This window comes from Odontesthes bonariensis, chromosome 12, assembly GCF_027942865.1.
Source record: "Odontesthes bonariensis isolate fOdoBon6 chromosome 12, fOdoBon6.hap1, whole genome shotgun sequence".
In the NCBI taxonomy this organism is placed as follows: Eukaryota; Metazoa; Chordata; class Actinopteri; order Atheriniformes; family Atherinopsidae; genus Odontesthes; species Odontesthes bonariensis.
Window position 1 is genome coordinate 30,839,966 of NC_134517.1, and position 17,781 is coordinate 30,857,746.

At 40.1% G+C, this 17,781-nt stretch overlaps 2 protein-coding genes across 2 annotated transcripts; both read left to right on the top strand.

The window, feature by feature from the left end:
• The first annotated feature begins 7,828 nt into the window (after positions 1-7,828).
• LOC142396030 (olfactory receptor 10J5-like) lies at positions 7,829-8,776 on the top strand. The gene has a single exon (XM_075478573.1). The coding sequence runs from the start codon at positions 7,829-7,831 to the stop codon at positions 8,774-8,776; it is 948 nt and encodes a 315-aa protein (XP_075334688.1).
• Positions 8,777-12,792: 4,016 nt separating this feature from the next.
• On the top strand, positions 12,793-17,208 carry LOC142396031 (olfactory receptor 10T2-like). Its single transcript, XM_075478574.1, has 2 exons — positions 12,793-13,702; positions 17,126-17,208. Exons 1-2 carry the CDS (start codon positions 12,793-12,795, stop codon positions 17,206-17,208), a joined length of 993 nt encoding a protein of 330 aa, XP_075334689.1.
• The last annotated feature ends 573 nt before the right edge of the window (positions 17,209-17,781 follow it).

Sequence of the window (17,781 nt, forward strand, 5' to 3'; positions counted from 1 at the left end):
TTGATGACAAATTGAAGAATCTAAATGTGAGTTTTGTAAAGATGTACAGAAGATGGAGGTATCACATCAATGGCTTAAAAAGGTCCATTAAGAATAATGATGCTGATGATCTGATTGATGAAATTGCAAATGCAATTAACACCATCCAAGTTGACATTGACAATACTTACCTTGAAATAAGAGCCATTTCAAATCCTGAGCCTGACATTCGGAGAATGAATGCTACATGTCAAGCATTCACTAGGATTGCAAATATAAAGGTTCAACACTTTCGCAGTGGTAATGATTCAGAAGACATATCTTGGCCTGATGCTAAGTCAGTGTTTGACACCACAGTATCTAGCGTCTCCTCAGCTCAAACTGATCAGTCAAAGGCTTCATCAAGAGCATCCAGACACTCTTCTATCCTGTCCCTGAATGCAAAACAAGCGGAAGCTGAAGTTGTAGCTACACAAGAGGTGATAAAGATAACAAATGCACAACATCAACAAAAGGAAGAAATTGAAAGACTTGAGGTGGAAGAACAAATCTTAAAGGCTGAAAGAGAAGCTAAAGAAAGGGAAATGGAAGCAGACACTGCTAGAAAAAGAGCTCAATTCATAGCAGAAAGTGCTGATAGAAAGATGAAGCTAGAAGGGAAAAGAAGAGAAGTAGAACGGCTGGAAGAACTTAAAGGGCATGTTGCAGCACAAGCAAGGCTGCAAGTTTATTCAGAATCTCTCCACCAACCACTTGCACTTAACCCTTTAAGTGATCCATTTTTCCCTCCCATCCAGCACCAGTTTCCCAAGCTCTTCCTGCTCAACAAGACAAGCTCACTCAAGTACATCGCCCAGATGAGGTCACAGCCCCTCAAAACCCCCGTCCATATCCCTCCATGTACACATCACATTTGATTCCACATCCAGCCACAGTTACTGAAGTCCCTGTAAGTCAAGTCATCACCCAAACTACACTCATGCAACAAGCCCCAGCCACTCGAACCTTTTTGACCTCTCATGAAGCTTCCAATGACCTTGTGAGAACTCTTGCTGAGACAATCACAGCTAATCGAGTTCCAATTCCAGAACCTGAAGTTTTCAAAGGAGATCCTCTCAAGTACAATGATTGGAAGCTTTCCTTCAATACTCTTATTGATCGCAAAAACCTGCCAACTCAAGAAAAACTGTTCTTTCTACGCAAGTATGTTGGTGGATCAGCCAAGAGAGCTATTGAAGGCCATTTTCTTGTAGGAACAGAAACAGCTTATCATGTCGCCTGGGACATACTTGAAGACAGATTTGGTAATCCATTCATAGTTGCCAAGTCATACCGTGACAAGATACACACATGGCATAAAATTGGCCCCAAAGACAGCGAAAATCTTCGTGAGTTTGTTGATTTCCTGAGTAGTGTGGAATCAGCTATGCCTTACATTCAAGGTCTACAAACTCTCAACAACTGTGTGGAAAACCAAAAGATTATTGTCAAGCTCCCTGATTGGTTGAGCTCACGCTGGAACAGAGAAGCCACGATTCATCAAGACAAACACAAAATGTTCCCTGACTTCAGCCACTTTGTGAGATTTCTTAATGTGGAGGCTCGAATTGCATGCAACCCCATTACATCATTATATGCAGTGAAGCCAACTGACCAAGAAAGATCAAAGCCGACAGAACGAGAACAGTTTAAGTATCAAAGAAATCTAAATGTAAGTGCTAAGACTTTCACCACTAATACAAGTGAGAAGACAAACATCACATGCATTTTTTGCAAGAAGAAAGGCCACACTCTCCATAAGTGTCGCATGATTATGGAAAAATCAGTTGAAGAAAGGGTTAAGTTTGTACAACTGGAGAAGTTATGTTTTGGCTGCCTCAAGATCGGCCACAGCTCCAAATCTTGCACATCCAGGAGTGTGTGTGACTTATGTGGAAAACGTCATCCCACTTGCCTACATCAAGATCGTGGGAAAAAGGATCAAGAACAAGGGGTAAGAAACAGACAAGAAAGGTCAAATGAAAACAAGGGAAACAAGAACCAACAGTCTGAACCCATAGAAATACAGCAAGCTACCTCTAACCGAGTTGTTCAAGAGAAAGGCAGCACTCACACTTCATCTATTGTTCCAGTCTATGTCTCCACGACAGCTGAACCAGACAAGGAAGTTCTGGTGTATGCTTTACTTGATAGTCAGAGCGACACAACCTTCATCCTGCAAGATGCAGCTGAAACATTGCATGTCAAGAAAGAACCAGTAAAACTTAAAGTGTCCACAATAACATCAAAAACAAAGGTGGTGAACAGCCACAAGGTGCAAGGACTACAAGTAAGAGGCATCAGCTCTGACACTAAAATCAAACTCCCAACAACCTACACCAGAGAATACATACCAGCAAACAGATCCCATATACCTACAAGCACAACGGCAAAGTCCTGGCCTCACCTAGAACATTTGGCAGTTGAAATGTCTCCTGAGCTCGACTGTGAAGTAGGATTGTTAATCGGCTACAACTGTCCCCAAGCCTTACTTCCCAGAGATGTCATCATGGGCAATGAAACCCAGCCATATGCACAAAGGTCTGTGTTGGGTTGGAGCATTATCGGCTACAGCAGCACTGATGTTGATTATGATCAGGAGGATGAAATCGGTATCAGCCACCGTGTCATCATAAAGGAAGTTCAGCCAGCTATGAAGCCTTCTTCTGAGCTCAAGTCTGAGGTCCATTTTGTTTATCGAACTCAAGTCAAGGAAATGATCTCTCCGACAGATATACTCAAGGTCTTTGAGTCAGATTTTACAGAGAAGTTCAGTGAAGACGTTCTAATATCACAAGAAGATATTAAGTTCTTAGCGAAGCTGAAAGACAGCATCAAGCAAAAGCCAAATGGACATTATGAAATGCCACTGCCTTTCAAGGAAGAGAGGCCAAGTCTGCCAAACAACAAAGTGTGCGCAGAATATCGACTCAGATGTCTGGAAAAGCGTCTCAAGAAAGATGATCAATATCGTAAGGATTATGAGGCTTTTATGGAGGACGTAATAGCAAGAGAAGATGCTAAAAAGGTTCCAGAGTCAGAGTTTATCAATCAGACAACGTGGTATATCCCTCACCATGGGGTTTATCACCCCCAAAAGCCAGGAAAGATTCGTGTGGTATTTGATTGTTCAGCCAAGTTTCAGAATACATCACTGAACGAGCATCTACTCACCGGGCCAGATCTTACAAATACCCTTGTGGGGGTCTTCCGCAAAGGAGAAGTAGCCATCAAGTGTGATGTGGAGCGGATGTTCCACCAATTTCATGTTGCACCAAGGGACCAAGACTACCTCAGATTTCTGTGGTGGGAAAGAGGGAATATGGAGGCTCCACCATCAGTGTTCCGCATGAAGGTTCACTTGTTCGGTGCTGCATCGTCACCTGGCTGCGCGAACTATGGGCTCAAACACCTGGCTGCAGAAGGAGACGGCAAGTTTAGTAAAGCTACAGTGACGTTTATACAGCGCAACTTTTATGTTGATGATGGATTGACAAGTTTGGACAGTGAAGAAGAAGCCATCAAGCTTGTTAAAGAGGCAAGAGACCTCTGCAATACTGGTAATCTCCGCCTACACAAATTCATAACCAACAACAAGAAGGTTCTTGGCACAATCCCAAAGTAAGAACGTGCTGAAGGTGCAGCTGACCTTGACATGGCCTTGGGAGAACACAAGATGGAACGGGCTCTTGGGGTCCAATGGTGCATTAGCTCAGATAAGTTCCAGTTCAGGGTGAGGGTAAAAGAACATCCCTTCACCAGAAGAGGAATACTGTCAACAGTGGCCTCAATTTTTGATCCTCTTGGATTTGTGGCACCTTTAATTTTGAAGGGTAAACTGATCTTACAAAGGATGTGCCAAGACAAGTTAGGATGGGATGAACCACTTCCTGACAACCTCAGGCCATGTTGGGAAGCATGGCTCCAAGATCTCCACAATCTGTCTTCAGTAGAGATACCACGGCACTACATACCATTGACATCCAAGGAAGGTCAACAGTATGAACTTCACCATTTTTCCGATGCTAGTGCTTCTGGCTATGGAATGTGTTCTTACCTTAGGGTTGTTTCGAAGTCTGGAGAAGTCTATTGTGCTCTTGTTATGGGGAAGGCAAGAGTTACACCGACAAAGGTAACAACAATCCCCAGGCTGGAACTCTCAGCTGGGGTCGTGGCCACAAGGACAAGTTATCTCCTAAAGAGAGAAATGGAGATTGAAGATCTACAAGAATACTTTTGGACCGATTCCAAAGTTGTCCTTGGTTACATCAATAATGATGAAAAGCGATTTCATGTATTCGTAGCCAACCGGATCCAGCAGATCAAATTAGGTACAAAACCAAGTCAGTGGCAATATGTTGCCTCAGCAAATAACCCGGCTGACCATGCCTCTCGTGGACTCACCACAAAGGAGCTTGTAGAGTCCAACTGGTTCACGGGACCTAGTTTCTTGTGGAAAAAAGACCTCCCTAAGAGAGAAGAGATTAAGGTGGGAGAAATCAATCAAGACGACCCGGAAATCAAAAGAGCACAAGTTCACACAACAAAGGCAAAGGAGGAGAAGTCTCTACCAGACCGACTTCAAAAGTTTTCAGATAGGAAGAGAGCCGTAAGGGCCGTAGCAAGACTTAAGCGTCTTGCAAGAGAAGTGAAAGGTCTTAAAACAAGATCCAATGAAGCTACGACACTTGAAGAAAGAATGGATGCTGAACAATTCATAATCCAAGCAGTTCAAAAGGAAGCATTCAGTGATGAAATCAAGTTTCTGATACAAAGGAAAGAGGTAAAAAGGAGCAAGTCAACCAAGCTACACAAGTTGAGCCCCTTCATGGATAGCCAATATATCCTGAGAGTGGGAGGTAGATTGACACAAGCAACACTTCATCCTCATGTCAAACACCCAGCTATCCTACCAAAAGGACATCATGTGTCTCGATTGTTGATAAAACACTACCATGTGAAGGTGAAGCACCAGGGTCATGGAATGACCATCAATGAGTTGCGCTCCAATGGGATTTGAATTTTAGGATGTTGTATTGAAGTTTCATCACTCATCTTCAAGTGCATTAAATGCAGAAAACTCAGGAAAAGTAACCAAGAACAAAAAATGGCCGATCTTCCACCAGAGAGGATGGAAGCTACTCCTCCATTTACCTATACCGGTATGGACTGCTTCGGACCATTTTATGTTAAAGATGGAAGGACAGAACTAAAGAGATATGGGCTCTTATTCACCTGCATGTGTTCTCGTGCCATCCACATTGAGGTATTGGATGACCTTTCCACTGATGCCTTCCTGAATGTGTTGCGCTGCTTTATTGCAATAAGGGCCAATGTAAGTCAACTACAAAGTGACCAAGGCACAAACTTCGTGGGGGCACGCAATGAATTCCAGGAATTAATGAAAGGAATAGAGCAAGAATGTGTGAAAGAGCTAGGATGCAACTTTGTCATGAACCCACCTGCTTCCAGTCACATCGGTGGCGTCTGGGAAAGGCAGATTCGGACCGTGAGAAGTGTCCTCACATCCATTCTAGACCAGTCTGCTGGAAGATTAGACAGCTCTTCATTAAGAACTTTCCTGTACGAAGCGATGGCAATAGTAAATAGTCGACCATTGACCACAGAGCATCTCAATGATCCTTTAGGACCAGAACCCTTAACTCCAAACCACATATTGACGATGAAATCGTCAATCATTGGACCACCACCTGGAGAATTTGTAAGGGAAGATATCTATCTGCAGAAAAGATGGAAGAGAGTTCAGTTCTTGTCCAATGAATTTTGGACAAGGTGGAGAAAGGAGTATTTGCTGAATCTGCAGCAGAGGAGCAAATGGACCAAGAGCAGGAGAAATGCTAAAGTGAATGACATTGTCCTGTTGCAAGATGATAGCATACCAAGAAATCGGTGGAAGCTGGCGAAGGTAGTTGAAGTCTTCCAAGGAGCTGACGGAAGAGTCAGAAAACTCAAACTGTTACTTAGTGACACAACACTTGACAGTAAAGGAACATGCACAACTAAGCCAGTTTACTTAGAAAGCTCCATACACAAAACAGTACTATTGCTTGAGGCTAAATAAGTAAGTTACTATGTTTGTTTTGAAGGTACATTTGTGTTTTTACAAAATCGTCATTAAGTTCTGTTAACAATGTCAATTTTTATTGTGAATCACACATTGTGTGATAGTGGGAGTGTAAATGCAGGAGTTGTTTTAATTTATTTTGAAATACATGCTTTGTGTTGAAACGAGAAAAGACAGGAAGTAGCGCCGGTTAGCTCATGTGAGCTTCACAGAGACCGAGGAGCACCTGTAATGGTAATGTTACCTGCTTGTGATGTGTAAAAATGTAGTCATGAAAGTCATGAAAGAAGTGATGCAAAGTTTGAAGAGTCCTGGTTTTGCCGTGGAGATTGCCTCTGAGGAATGACACTGCCGTTGATTGAGAAGCAGGCTAAAGTGGTTAGTGTTACTTTGGTTATTTGTTGATACCGGCGACGATGCTGGTAATGTTGTTTCTTTAGTGATTACAGAAACTGATGTTGTCTTTGCTTTGTTTTCTTTTAATATTTAGTTCTACGGTGTTGATGCGATTAATAAACATCTGTGAAAGGAACCGGAGTCTCGCGTACGATCAATGGGCGGCATAGTCACTCTTTACTCAACATCACCTGAACAACATAAAATATTCAAGCTTTCATTAAAAGAAACCACATTGACTTTGATCAACATAATTGATTGACATACTCCCATGTCACCTTATCGTGGTGGGGGGGTTTGCGGGCCCCAATGAGTCTGAGCTATGTTGCTCGGGGCCCCTGGTAGGGTCACCCAAGGCAAACAGATCCCAGATGAGGTACCAGACAAAGAACCGCTCACAAGACCCTCAATGACGATACACAAATTTGGATGATGTCTTCCTTTGCCCGGATGAGTGGGATTAAGCGGATATAAGAAAAGGGATGGATTTTTTTTATGGTAAATGGTAAAGATATAATGATAAACATTTTCACATGTTATCAAAGTTAACAGTAGCATATTTTTTTTATGTTTTATTCACATACAGATCATTGCTGCATGCCTGTACAACATTCAGATTTGTTAGTAATGTGATACTAATGCATGACACCAGATTACAAAATAACAAACTGTTGTCAGATACTGGTGATAATTATAGCACATATTGCTTTAGACTCTCCCGGCTCATGTGACCGTTCTCAGTGGAACAGCAGAACAGGTTCAAAGTTGGATAATAAGGGGAGAGGGCTGTGCATTTCTCCAGGAGCTCACTGTAGAGACATTGATGCAGAGCCTGATGCCAGCATGTGTTTATGTCTTTATTACTGTAACAGACCAGAGAGTTTGTGTGTTTTCTTGGCTGATACATGTGCTGTTTTTTCAAAGGTTTTTAATTTAGTATTAGCATGTAACTATTGGATATTACAACTTGGTCATTGGCCAGCCTTAAAATCCATATTAATTTCTTTATTCATTGGACTGAGAGATTGTTTATTACACAGAAACGCTGAAATCTCTCAATGAGAAATGTGAGGCTGTTTGTTCATTTATCACCTACAGCTTTCCTCCACCCATGTGTCTTCTATAGTTATTTAATATTATACGGTATTCTAAATACTGTCAGATGTGTCTGTTTGAAATGTGGAGCATTTGCAGCTTAAATGGATACCCTGATGTCACCGAATTTTTATCACCTATTTACAATTTAGTCCTCATTTAACTTGTTTCTCTCACCTTCTTAATCCTCCACCTCTCTCACTTCTGTTCCCCCAGCTCTGCTTTTGTGCCGAAATGGAGAATAACAGCAGCCTGAACTCTTATTATTTTCAGTTAACATTATTTACAGACTTTGGACTCCTCCGGTATTTTTTCTTTGGTCTGTGCCTGCTTATTTACGTGACTATAATCTGTTTTAATGTTGTGATTATTCTGACAGTCTGCCTGGAGAAGTCCCTGCATCAGCCCATGTATGTTTTCATCTGCTGCCTGTCTTTTAATTCTCTGTACGGCTCAGCCGGCCTCTTCCCCAGGCTTCTAATGGACATTCTGTCTGACACTCATTTAATATCACGTCCATCTTGCTTCACTCAGATGTTTGTTATTTACATGTATGCAGCATGTGAAATGACTATTCTCTGCATCATGGCCTATGATAGATTTGTAGCCATTTGCCAGCCTTTACACTACCACAGTAAAATGACTTTTAAGATGGTGATATGTTTAATAATATTTGCAGAAATGTACCCTGTAGTTGTAATCGCATATTGTCTTTCACTCTCTGTTAACTTGCCTTTATGTGGGAATAAACTGAACAGACTTTTCTGTACAAATTGGCCAGTGGTTCAGCTCTCCTGTGTGGATACGAGTGTGAACAACATAGCGGGTCTGGTTGTTACAATAACGACTTTCTTTGTCCCTTTGTCTTTTGTCTTGTACACCTACCTGCGTATTCTGCACATCTGCAGAAAAAGCTCGTCTGAATTCAGAGGAAAGGCATTGCGAACCTGCCTGCCCCACCTGGTGACATTTGTGAACTTTTCTTTGTCTGTGTTCTGCGAGATTTCACTGAGTCGTCTTGAAGCTGATGAAATTGAAGCAGTTTTCATTGTTTTTTTGTCTCTGGAGTTTTTAATCATTCCCCCCATCATTAACCCTCTAGTTTATGGATTCAATCTACCGCAGATCAAAACAGGGATTTTTACACGGCTAACTGTTCGCAAAAGGACTCTCAGTAAATAATTCACATCACAGCATGCACAGTGAGAAGTTTATGGTTCACTGTTATTCACTCTATGTGCTTATAAAATATTTCTGTAATTCATATGTTTAGATCATACATGTATATTCACTGTTAACCTTAAACACTCATGCAAATTGGATGTAAGAAAAAAAAACAAGCCCATTCTGCATAAGAACTCTGTTCTCAGCCACGACTACTTGTGAAATCAAAACAGATCAATATTTTTTTCAGCCTTTTCAAGTCCATTTTTGCATTATTACTTAGTCTTCAATATTTGGTGTCAAGACTCATTCCAAGTCAGCTTTAAGTGCTTTATTTTAGGTAAGTTCACATGACAATCAACTCCTATATATTAAAAGGATATTGATCTAATAAAATGGATTTAAGTTGAGTTTCAGTGAAATACAACAGATTCACCCCTCTTTTAACCCCATTTCTTTTTTGCCTTCTCTGAGGGGTTTGAGAACCACTTGTTTAGTTTTTGTACATCATGTACCACCATAAAAATTTGCCGTATCAAATAAATTGCACATTTGAGTTGTTCCCCAGGTTGTTCACCACTTTACTCATTTTTTCATTTAAATCACCAGTTAAATGAATAGTTCAAATCAGCTTGACCCAAACCACAACTTTAAAATATTTGTTAAACCATAATGTACTACACAAACTCTAGAATATATTACATTGTAACCATTTATTTTTCATGCAATGAATATGATTACCTTCAATACTTTGTCACTCTTTCCCCTACATCACCTGAACATCATCAAATATTTAATGTTTCATTTGATGAAATCAGATTAACTTTGATTAACATCCTTAAATCAATTTAAAAGCTGTCGCCCTGCTTTAAGGGAATTGAACTTGTATTATTGTAGTTTGGTGCAGTATTTATATAAAAAAAAGGGTGCAGAGGAGCTCCAGCGTCACACCTCAGCTGCACTTTTTAAGCAGCAACAATACCTAAAAAATCCTAAATCTGGAGATAGAGGGGGTCGTACTCTGAACAGATTTCAGCTTATTCAGACACATTTTAATGCAGAAGTTACTTTACTCCAATTAACTAAAACACACTGTTTTATTGCAAATCAGTGATATTTTACACTGTACTACATAGTTTAATAATCTGTTACAGCTCGCCTTACCAGCAGCAGCTATAAAGGTATAAAGATCAACTTTGTTCAATACACCTGCTTACATGTGCCTGCTTCTGTGTCTTCCTGTTGAGAGAGGACCAAATGCAATTAATGACACATTTATTAAATGAAAAAAAACTGCTTTGGCCTCAGCTCAAATTAATAAAGGCACAAATACACAGACTCTCACATGGTGGGAAAAATTTGGCCTTTGCACAACACAGAATTTAAGTATATTTGATATAGAACAGACTCTTCTGTGCATCACTGCCTTCAGAAACCTATCTAATTCATAAACAAACATATAACTGGGTGTGATCCCTTGGAGAAAATTGCTCCATCATGGGGCTCCATTAGAATTTCAAAAGAATCGTAAAATTGCTAACAGAAATACAAAAAATACGAATATACAAATCAAAATAGAAAAATGATTATAAATAAACTGACAACGTTTCGGCCAGTGTGGCCTTTCTCAAGTTGTTACACAAGTTTTTACTTGTTTTTACTAAGACACCCCTAATAAATTGTCCTCTAGTTTGTGATTGGCTGACAACAATCAGCTAATTAGTCCCATGACACCTGCCAATCAAGGTGGAGTCTCGTCACACATTAATCAATCACATTATGTTTACATTGACAAATAGTGTCAAAAGGACAGGTAACAGATTTAGAGAATTTATAAGTATTGAAAGAAAAAAGAAAAACATAAACATAATAATACACCAGCCCCTGTGAGTGCAACAGATCCTTTTGTCTTCCCATCATGGGACTATATTGTATATAGACCACTTGGTATTTGGATCTGTTGCACTCACAGGGGCTGGTGTATTATTATGTTTATGTTTTTCTTTTTTCTTTTTTCTTTCAATACTTATAAATTCTCTAAATCTGTTACCTGTCCTTTTGACACTATTTGCCAATGTAAACATAATGTGATTGATTAATGTGTGACGAGACTCCACCTTGATTGGCAGGTGTTATGGGACTAATTAGCTGATTGTTGTCAGCCAATCACAAACTAGAGGACAATTTATAAGGGGTGTCTTCACTTTGCTTGTGTAAAAACTTGTGTAAAAACGTGAGAAAGGCAACATTGGCCGAAACGTTGTTTGTGAAATAAAATTCAGCATGATGGACAAGAGTGTGCTGTATGTTCCCCTTTGAAGTGAACAAGTACCCGCTACCTGCACCTCGAAACTTCTGGTGTGCGTGGGTTTCTTCCTCCTATATAAATAAACTGAAACAGAAAACTAAAATAGTGAAGAAGTTAGTTTCACTCACACCATTGACAAAAAATTCAGTGTACAGAATAACTGCACTTTGTTATGTAATTAATTATTTATTTCAAATAGTCCCTCCTCAAAATAATCTATCATGTATTATTTTTCTGATATTGTGTTGCTGCTACTTCAGAAATAATATTTGAAATATCCAAACTTCAAGAGAGTCACAAAAAAAAAAAGATTTTGCTGAGAGTTTCATAGACTAAAACTACAAGAAACTGTCTTCTCCAATTCTCACACTTTGTCTGTCCGACCTAAGGCCCAGACTAGCTGAGCTTGACTTTTCTGCCAAAGGAGAAACCTCATATTACAAAGGTGTGCCAAGCTTGTAAAATCAAGAGAAGTTCAGGCTGTCAGGGATGGCAGTATGGGTCCTGTGGATGACAGCGCAGCGAGCAGAGGTTAGGAACAAAACGGTGGTCAGCAGGACCAGTGCCTGGGTCTGGGTCCAAGGCCAACCCCTGATGGATCTTGTTGTCTATCCGCCAAAATAGCCCACCCACCAGGCAGGTTGAGGGAAGAGACCGGGCGGGTTCTGTAGGTTCATGCGAGGGAGCAAACTGTCTTGACAAGGCATCCAGCTTGATATTGCGCCAACCTCGACAATAGGAAATGGAGAAGTTAAATCCACCTCCAGGATAAATTGTTGATCAGAGTTTGGTTGAGACAGGATGGGTGCTGAGGTGAACCTGTCTTTGAGTTGCTGGAAGGTTTGAGCAGCTTTGGAGGATCAGGTGAAGGGGGTTTTAACAGAAGTTTGTTTAGTTAATGGTGAGGCAATCATACTGTAGTTGCACAGATTTATACATATGTAAATCGGATACTTAAAAACTTTATTTTAAATTAACTTTTACAATCCCACTATGGAGAATTGTGTTGAGATTAACAAGAAGAAATAAACTGAATCCATTCCTTGAACTGGGGGTAGCTGGACTTCTTTTCTTGGTTGCTGAAATTGTTTCACCTCTCACCCCAAAGACCTCTTGAGTTCTAACTGGCTTGGTTCTTCAACGATCAAGAATAGAACTCCACTTGTCTTCTGTTTAAGCACTTTGGGTGATCATTATTTTGTCTATGCTTTATTCACATACAGATCATTGCTGCATGCCTGTACCACATTCAGATTTGTTAGTAATGTGATACTAATGCATGACACCAGATTACAGAATAACAAACTGCTGTCAGATACTGATGATAATTAGAGCACATATTGCTTCAGACTCTTCTGGCCCATGTGACGGTTCTCAGTGGAACAGCAGAACATGTTCAAAGTTAGATAATAAGGGGAGAGGGCTGTGCATTTCTCCAGGAGCTCACTGTAGATACACTGATGCAGAGCCTGATGCCAGCATGTGTTTATGTCTTTATTACTGTGACAGACCAGAGATTTTGTGTGTTTTCTTGACTTATACATGTGCTGTTTTTCAAAGTTGTTCAATTTAGTATATGTAACTATTGGATATTACAACTTTGCCAGTTGCCAGCCTTAAAAACCACTTTAATTTCTTCTTAATTCATTGGACAGAGATATTGTTTATTTCACAGAAACATTGAAATCTCTTGCTTCTTTTCTTCCAGCTCTGCTTTTGTGCTGAAATGAAGAATAATGGCAGCCTGAACTCTTATTATTTTCACTTAACACTATTTACAGACTTTGGACTCCTCCGGTATCTTTTCTTTGGTCTGTGCCTGCTTATTTACGTGACTATAATCAGTTTTAATGTTGTGATTATTCTGACAGTCTGCCTGGAGAAGTCCCTGCATCAGCCCATGTATGTTTTCATCTGCTGCCTGTCTTTTAATTCTCTGTACGGCTCAGCCGGCCTCTTCCCCAGGCTTCTAATAGACATTCTGTCTGACACTCATTTAATATCACGTCCATTTTGCTTCACTCAGATATTTGTTATTTACATGTATGCATCATGTGAAATGACTATTCTCTGCATCATGGCCTATGATAGATTTGTAGCCATTTGCCAGCCTTTACACTATCACAGTAAAATGACTTTTAAGATGGTGATGTGTTTGATAATATTTGCAGAAATGTATCCTGTATTTGTAATCGCATATGGTCTTTCACTCTCTGTTAACTTGCCTTTATGTGGGAATAAACTGAGAAGGCTTTTCTGTACAAATTGGCCAGTGGTTCAGCTCTCCTGTGTGGATACGAGTGCAAACAACATAGCGGGTCGGGTTATCGCGATAACAACTGTCTTTGTCCCTTTGTTTTTTGTCTTGTACACCTACCTGCGGATTCTGCATATCTGCAGAAAAAGCTCGTCTGAATTCAGAGGAAAGGCATTGCGAACCTGCCTGCCCCACCTGGTGACATTTGTGAACTTTTCTTTGTCTGTGTTCTGCGAGCTTTCACTGAGTCGTCTTGAAGCTGATGAAATTGAAGCAGTTTTCATTGTTTTTTTGTCTCTGGAGTTTTTAATCATTCCCCCCATCATTAACCCTCTAGTTTATGGACTCAATCTACCGCAGATCAAAACAGGGATTTTTACACGGCTAACTGTTCGCAAAAGGACTCCCAGTAAATAATTCACATCACAGCATGCACAGGGAGAAGTTTATGATTCACTGTTCTTCACTCTATGTGCTTGTAGAATTTTGCTGTAATTTATATGTGTAGATCACACATGTATATTCACTGTTAACCTTAATAACTCATGCAAATTGCTTTTATTTAAAATAAAGCCCATTTTGCATAAGAACTCTGTTCTCAACCACGATTACTTGTGAGATCAACAAAGAACAAGATTTGTTTTCAGCCCTTTTTTCATTCTTTTTTTGTTTTCTCTGAGGGGTTTGAGAACCACTTGTTGTGTTTTTGTACGTCATGTACCACCATAAAGATGCACCTTATCAAATAAATTGCACATTTGAGTTGTTCCCCAGGTTGTTCCCCACTTTACTCATTTTGTCATTTACATCATCAGTTAAATAAATAGTTCAAATCAGCTGGACCCAAACCACAACTTTAGATTATTTGTTAAACAATAATCTACTACACAAACTCTAGAATATATTACATTGTAGCCATTTATTTTTCATGCAATGAATATGATTATCTTTAATACTTTGTCACTCTTTACCCTACATCACCTGAACATCATCAAATATTTAATGTTTCATTTGATGAAACCACATTCATTCATCTTTAAATCAGTTTAAAAGCAGTCGCCCTGCTTTAAGGGAAGTGAACTTGTATTATTTTAGTTTGGTGCAGTATTTATTTTAAAAAAGGGTGCAGAGGAGCTCTAATCCCACACCTCTGCTGCACTTTTTAACTAGCAACAATACCTGAAAATGCTACATCTAAAGATACAGGGTGTTGTACTCTAAATAGATTTCAGCTTATTCAGACACATTTTAATGCAGAATTTACTTTACTCCAATGAACTAAAACACATTGTTTTATTGAAAATCAGTGATAGTTTACACTGTACTCCATAGTTTAATAATCTGATACAGCTCACATTACCAGTAACAGCTTCAGAGGTGTAAAGATCAACTTGGTCCACAACACAAGCTTACATGTGCTTCCATCTAGTGGTCACTATATATTTCTGTATGTTCCTGTTGACAGAGGACCAAATTCAATCAATGACAGATTTATTGCATAAAAAGAAACCTGCTTTGGGCTGTTGAACTTGGAAGATGTGACCACTGTGCTGAGAAGAAGTTTTTTAGGCTTGATGAATCAGGTTTCAAACAAATGTCTGATAACATGTCTTTTTGAGTACGTAGCTTAGCTCACATTAATAAAGGCACAAATACACAGACTCTCACATGTGGTGAAAAATTTGGCCTTTGCACAACATAGAATTTAAGAATATTTGATATAGAACGCACTTTTCTGTGCATCACTGCTTTCAGAAACTTACCTTATTCAGAAACAGACATATAACTGGGTATGATCCCTTGGAAAAAAAATGCTCTGTCATGGGGCTCCATAGGAATTTCAAAAGAATAGTAAAATTGCTAACAGAAATACAAACAATACGAATATACAAATGAAAATAGAAAAATTATTAGAAATACAACAATAAACTGAAACAGAAAACTAAAATAGTGAATTAGGTAGTTCACACACACCATTGACAAAAAAAATCAGTGTACAGAATATCTGCACTTTGTTATGAAATTAATTATTTCTTTCAAATAGTCCCTCCTCCAACATAATCTATCATGTATTCATTTTCTGATATTATGTTGCTGCTACTTCAGAAATAATATTTGAAATATCCAAATTTAGGAATGGTCAGTTGAGTGAATTGTGTACAAACTTCGCTCAGGCTGCTCAAATAAGTATTGTGATGATAATTAGATTTTAGGAAAGCATCTTTTTTTCTCAGTTTTATTCTTAATTTTACTCACTACCTCAAGAAAGCTATTCATTCATAACCATGTTTCAGTGAGTGTCCATCCATCCATCCATTATCTACCGCTTCTCCAGGAGATCGGGTCACTGGTGTTGTGGATTTCTTGCCTGCTGATTGGAAGCATCACCTGCTTTCCTCAAGGTGATCAATCCAAACCAACCTACCAGAGACGTACAGGACATTCCAGTGGTTCAGGGACACTGCAGTATAGTCGTGTCAGCCAATCCCTCAAACACTCACTGTATCACTCACTGTATCAGCCAATCTCTTGATACAGTGAGTGTTTGGTCCAGCGTTGGAAATTAGTGAGGACCACGGGCCATTTGGCCCCCAATTTAGCCTAAAATGCCCCCAAAAATCATGCTCGAGGGGCCAAAATTGCCCCCAAGTTTTTTAAACAAATATTTGTACATTATTATAATGTCACATTAAACTACAATTTTTATTTTCATTAATTTACCGTCGCGTCTCTTTATTCTCCTGATGGAATGTAAATAAACGATTATGTAGCGAGCGGCGGGAGTAGTTGGGTTTCCATCCAAGTCGTATCGAATTTAAGAGCGTGTTTTGTGAAAATGCGCAAAAAGCAAAGGTCAAAAAATACAATGCACACCGTCACCAGACTACGAAACACCACCGTTTCGCTTATGGTAAGTGACAACAGACGCTAAGTTTTAAGACTTCATCATATCTTTTGTGTGGCTCGTTAGCTAAGGTGTGGAGTTGATAGCTATGGTCACCGTCTACATCCTGCAGCAACATACGGCTCTTAGGCAAACACTGAGAGCCGTATGTTGCTGCAGGATGTAGACGGTGTCCTTAGCGTTAGGCTAGCGTCGACTCGACACCATAGTTGAGTTGTGTAGTTTGGACTGTGTCACTTCTCGTATTCCTCGTGCAGAATGTGCAAAAAAACCGACCTGTACCACAGCCATTATAACTAACAGCCTTGCCACTCTCTATTAAGCTCCATTGTACCGGCTTTTTGGCTGCAGTTCCACCAGAATTCCACTGGGGGCGTCGATGGAGACCAGAATGAATGGGGCCCAATGGAGCCAGATTCTACAAATGGTCAGTTTCACCTAAGTTTCCTCAAGAGCGCTCAGATTTGAATGTAGTTTCTGAGAGCTCAACATGGGTTTCAAGTCAAAAATCTACTGAACGAGTACATATATCCCTTTGATTTCTTACAGGTTGGCTTCTTGTTGTCCACAACGCGCTAGCATTGTGCTAATGACAGCTGGTCGACCAGAATTACGACCAGAGGCACCGCTTGACGGCTGGCTCCATACCAAGCGACAACAGAATTAAGATGGACTTTTTCCGCTTATGTTACCACAGCCTAAGAATCTGTGATGTTACCACAAATTCTCTCTTACTACAGCTCTTCCTTGAAAACGCTGCTGCCTTTGAGACCAACAACAAGCAGGATTGTTGCCGTAAAGCGGCATCTCCGGTCGTAAGCTATGTATGACGTCATATACACTTCAAATCCTTTTTTTAAGCAAATGAGTGGCTCTAAAAATCTAAAACTCAGCCATGGGTATTTTCTAAACATCCTCTTTCGAAAACAACATTCGAATTACTAGAGAAAAAATTATATCTTGAGATAAGGGCACGATAGGGCGTACAGCTCCATAGGACTCCATTCATTCTGGTCTCCAAAACTGAGCGCCCCACGTGGAAAGAGGGTGGAACTGCAACCAAAATTGCCTCGTTGGAAACCGGAAATGCACAGTGAGTGGCGTATCTGTACTATTATAGAATCTGTGCCTGTAATCTCGCTTTGTATACACAACGTTGCCTAGCAACGTCGTGCATGCACATTAAATCCTGCTCCGCTCCCGAGTTTTAGCTCTGGTTTTACTAGTAGGCTATTCACGGTAGGGTGACCAAACGTCCGTATTTCCCGGGAGATGTCCGTATTTCACGTCCTGTCCCGGGCGTCCCAGATTTTTTTTTAATAAGTGAGGAAATGTCCCGGTTTTTAAATTACCTTCTTTGGACCATTAAATTTACAGGCACGAGGGCACTGCCCACGGCGCTGCCTGTGACGTAATCCCTGACCGCGTCTGTGCAGGCAGCCTTCTGAATCAGAATGTAGACAGCGTGACTGTCAGTAGGCAAGCAACAAACATGCCGAAGCGCAAATGCACGTTTACCGACGATTTACAAAAGAGTTTCTCCGCTTTCAGAC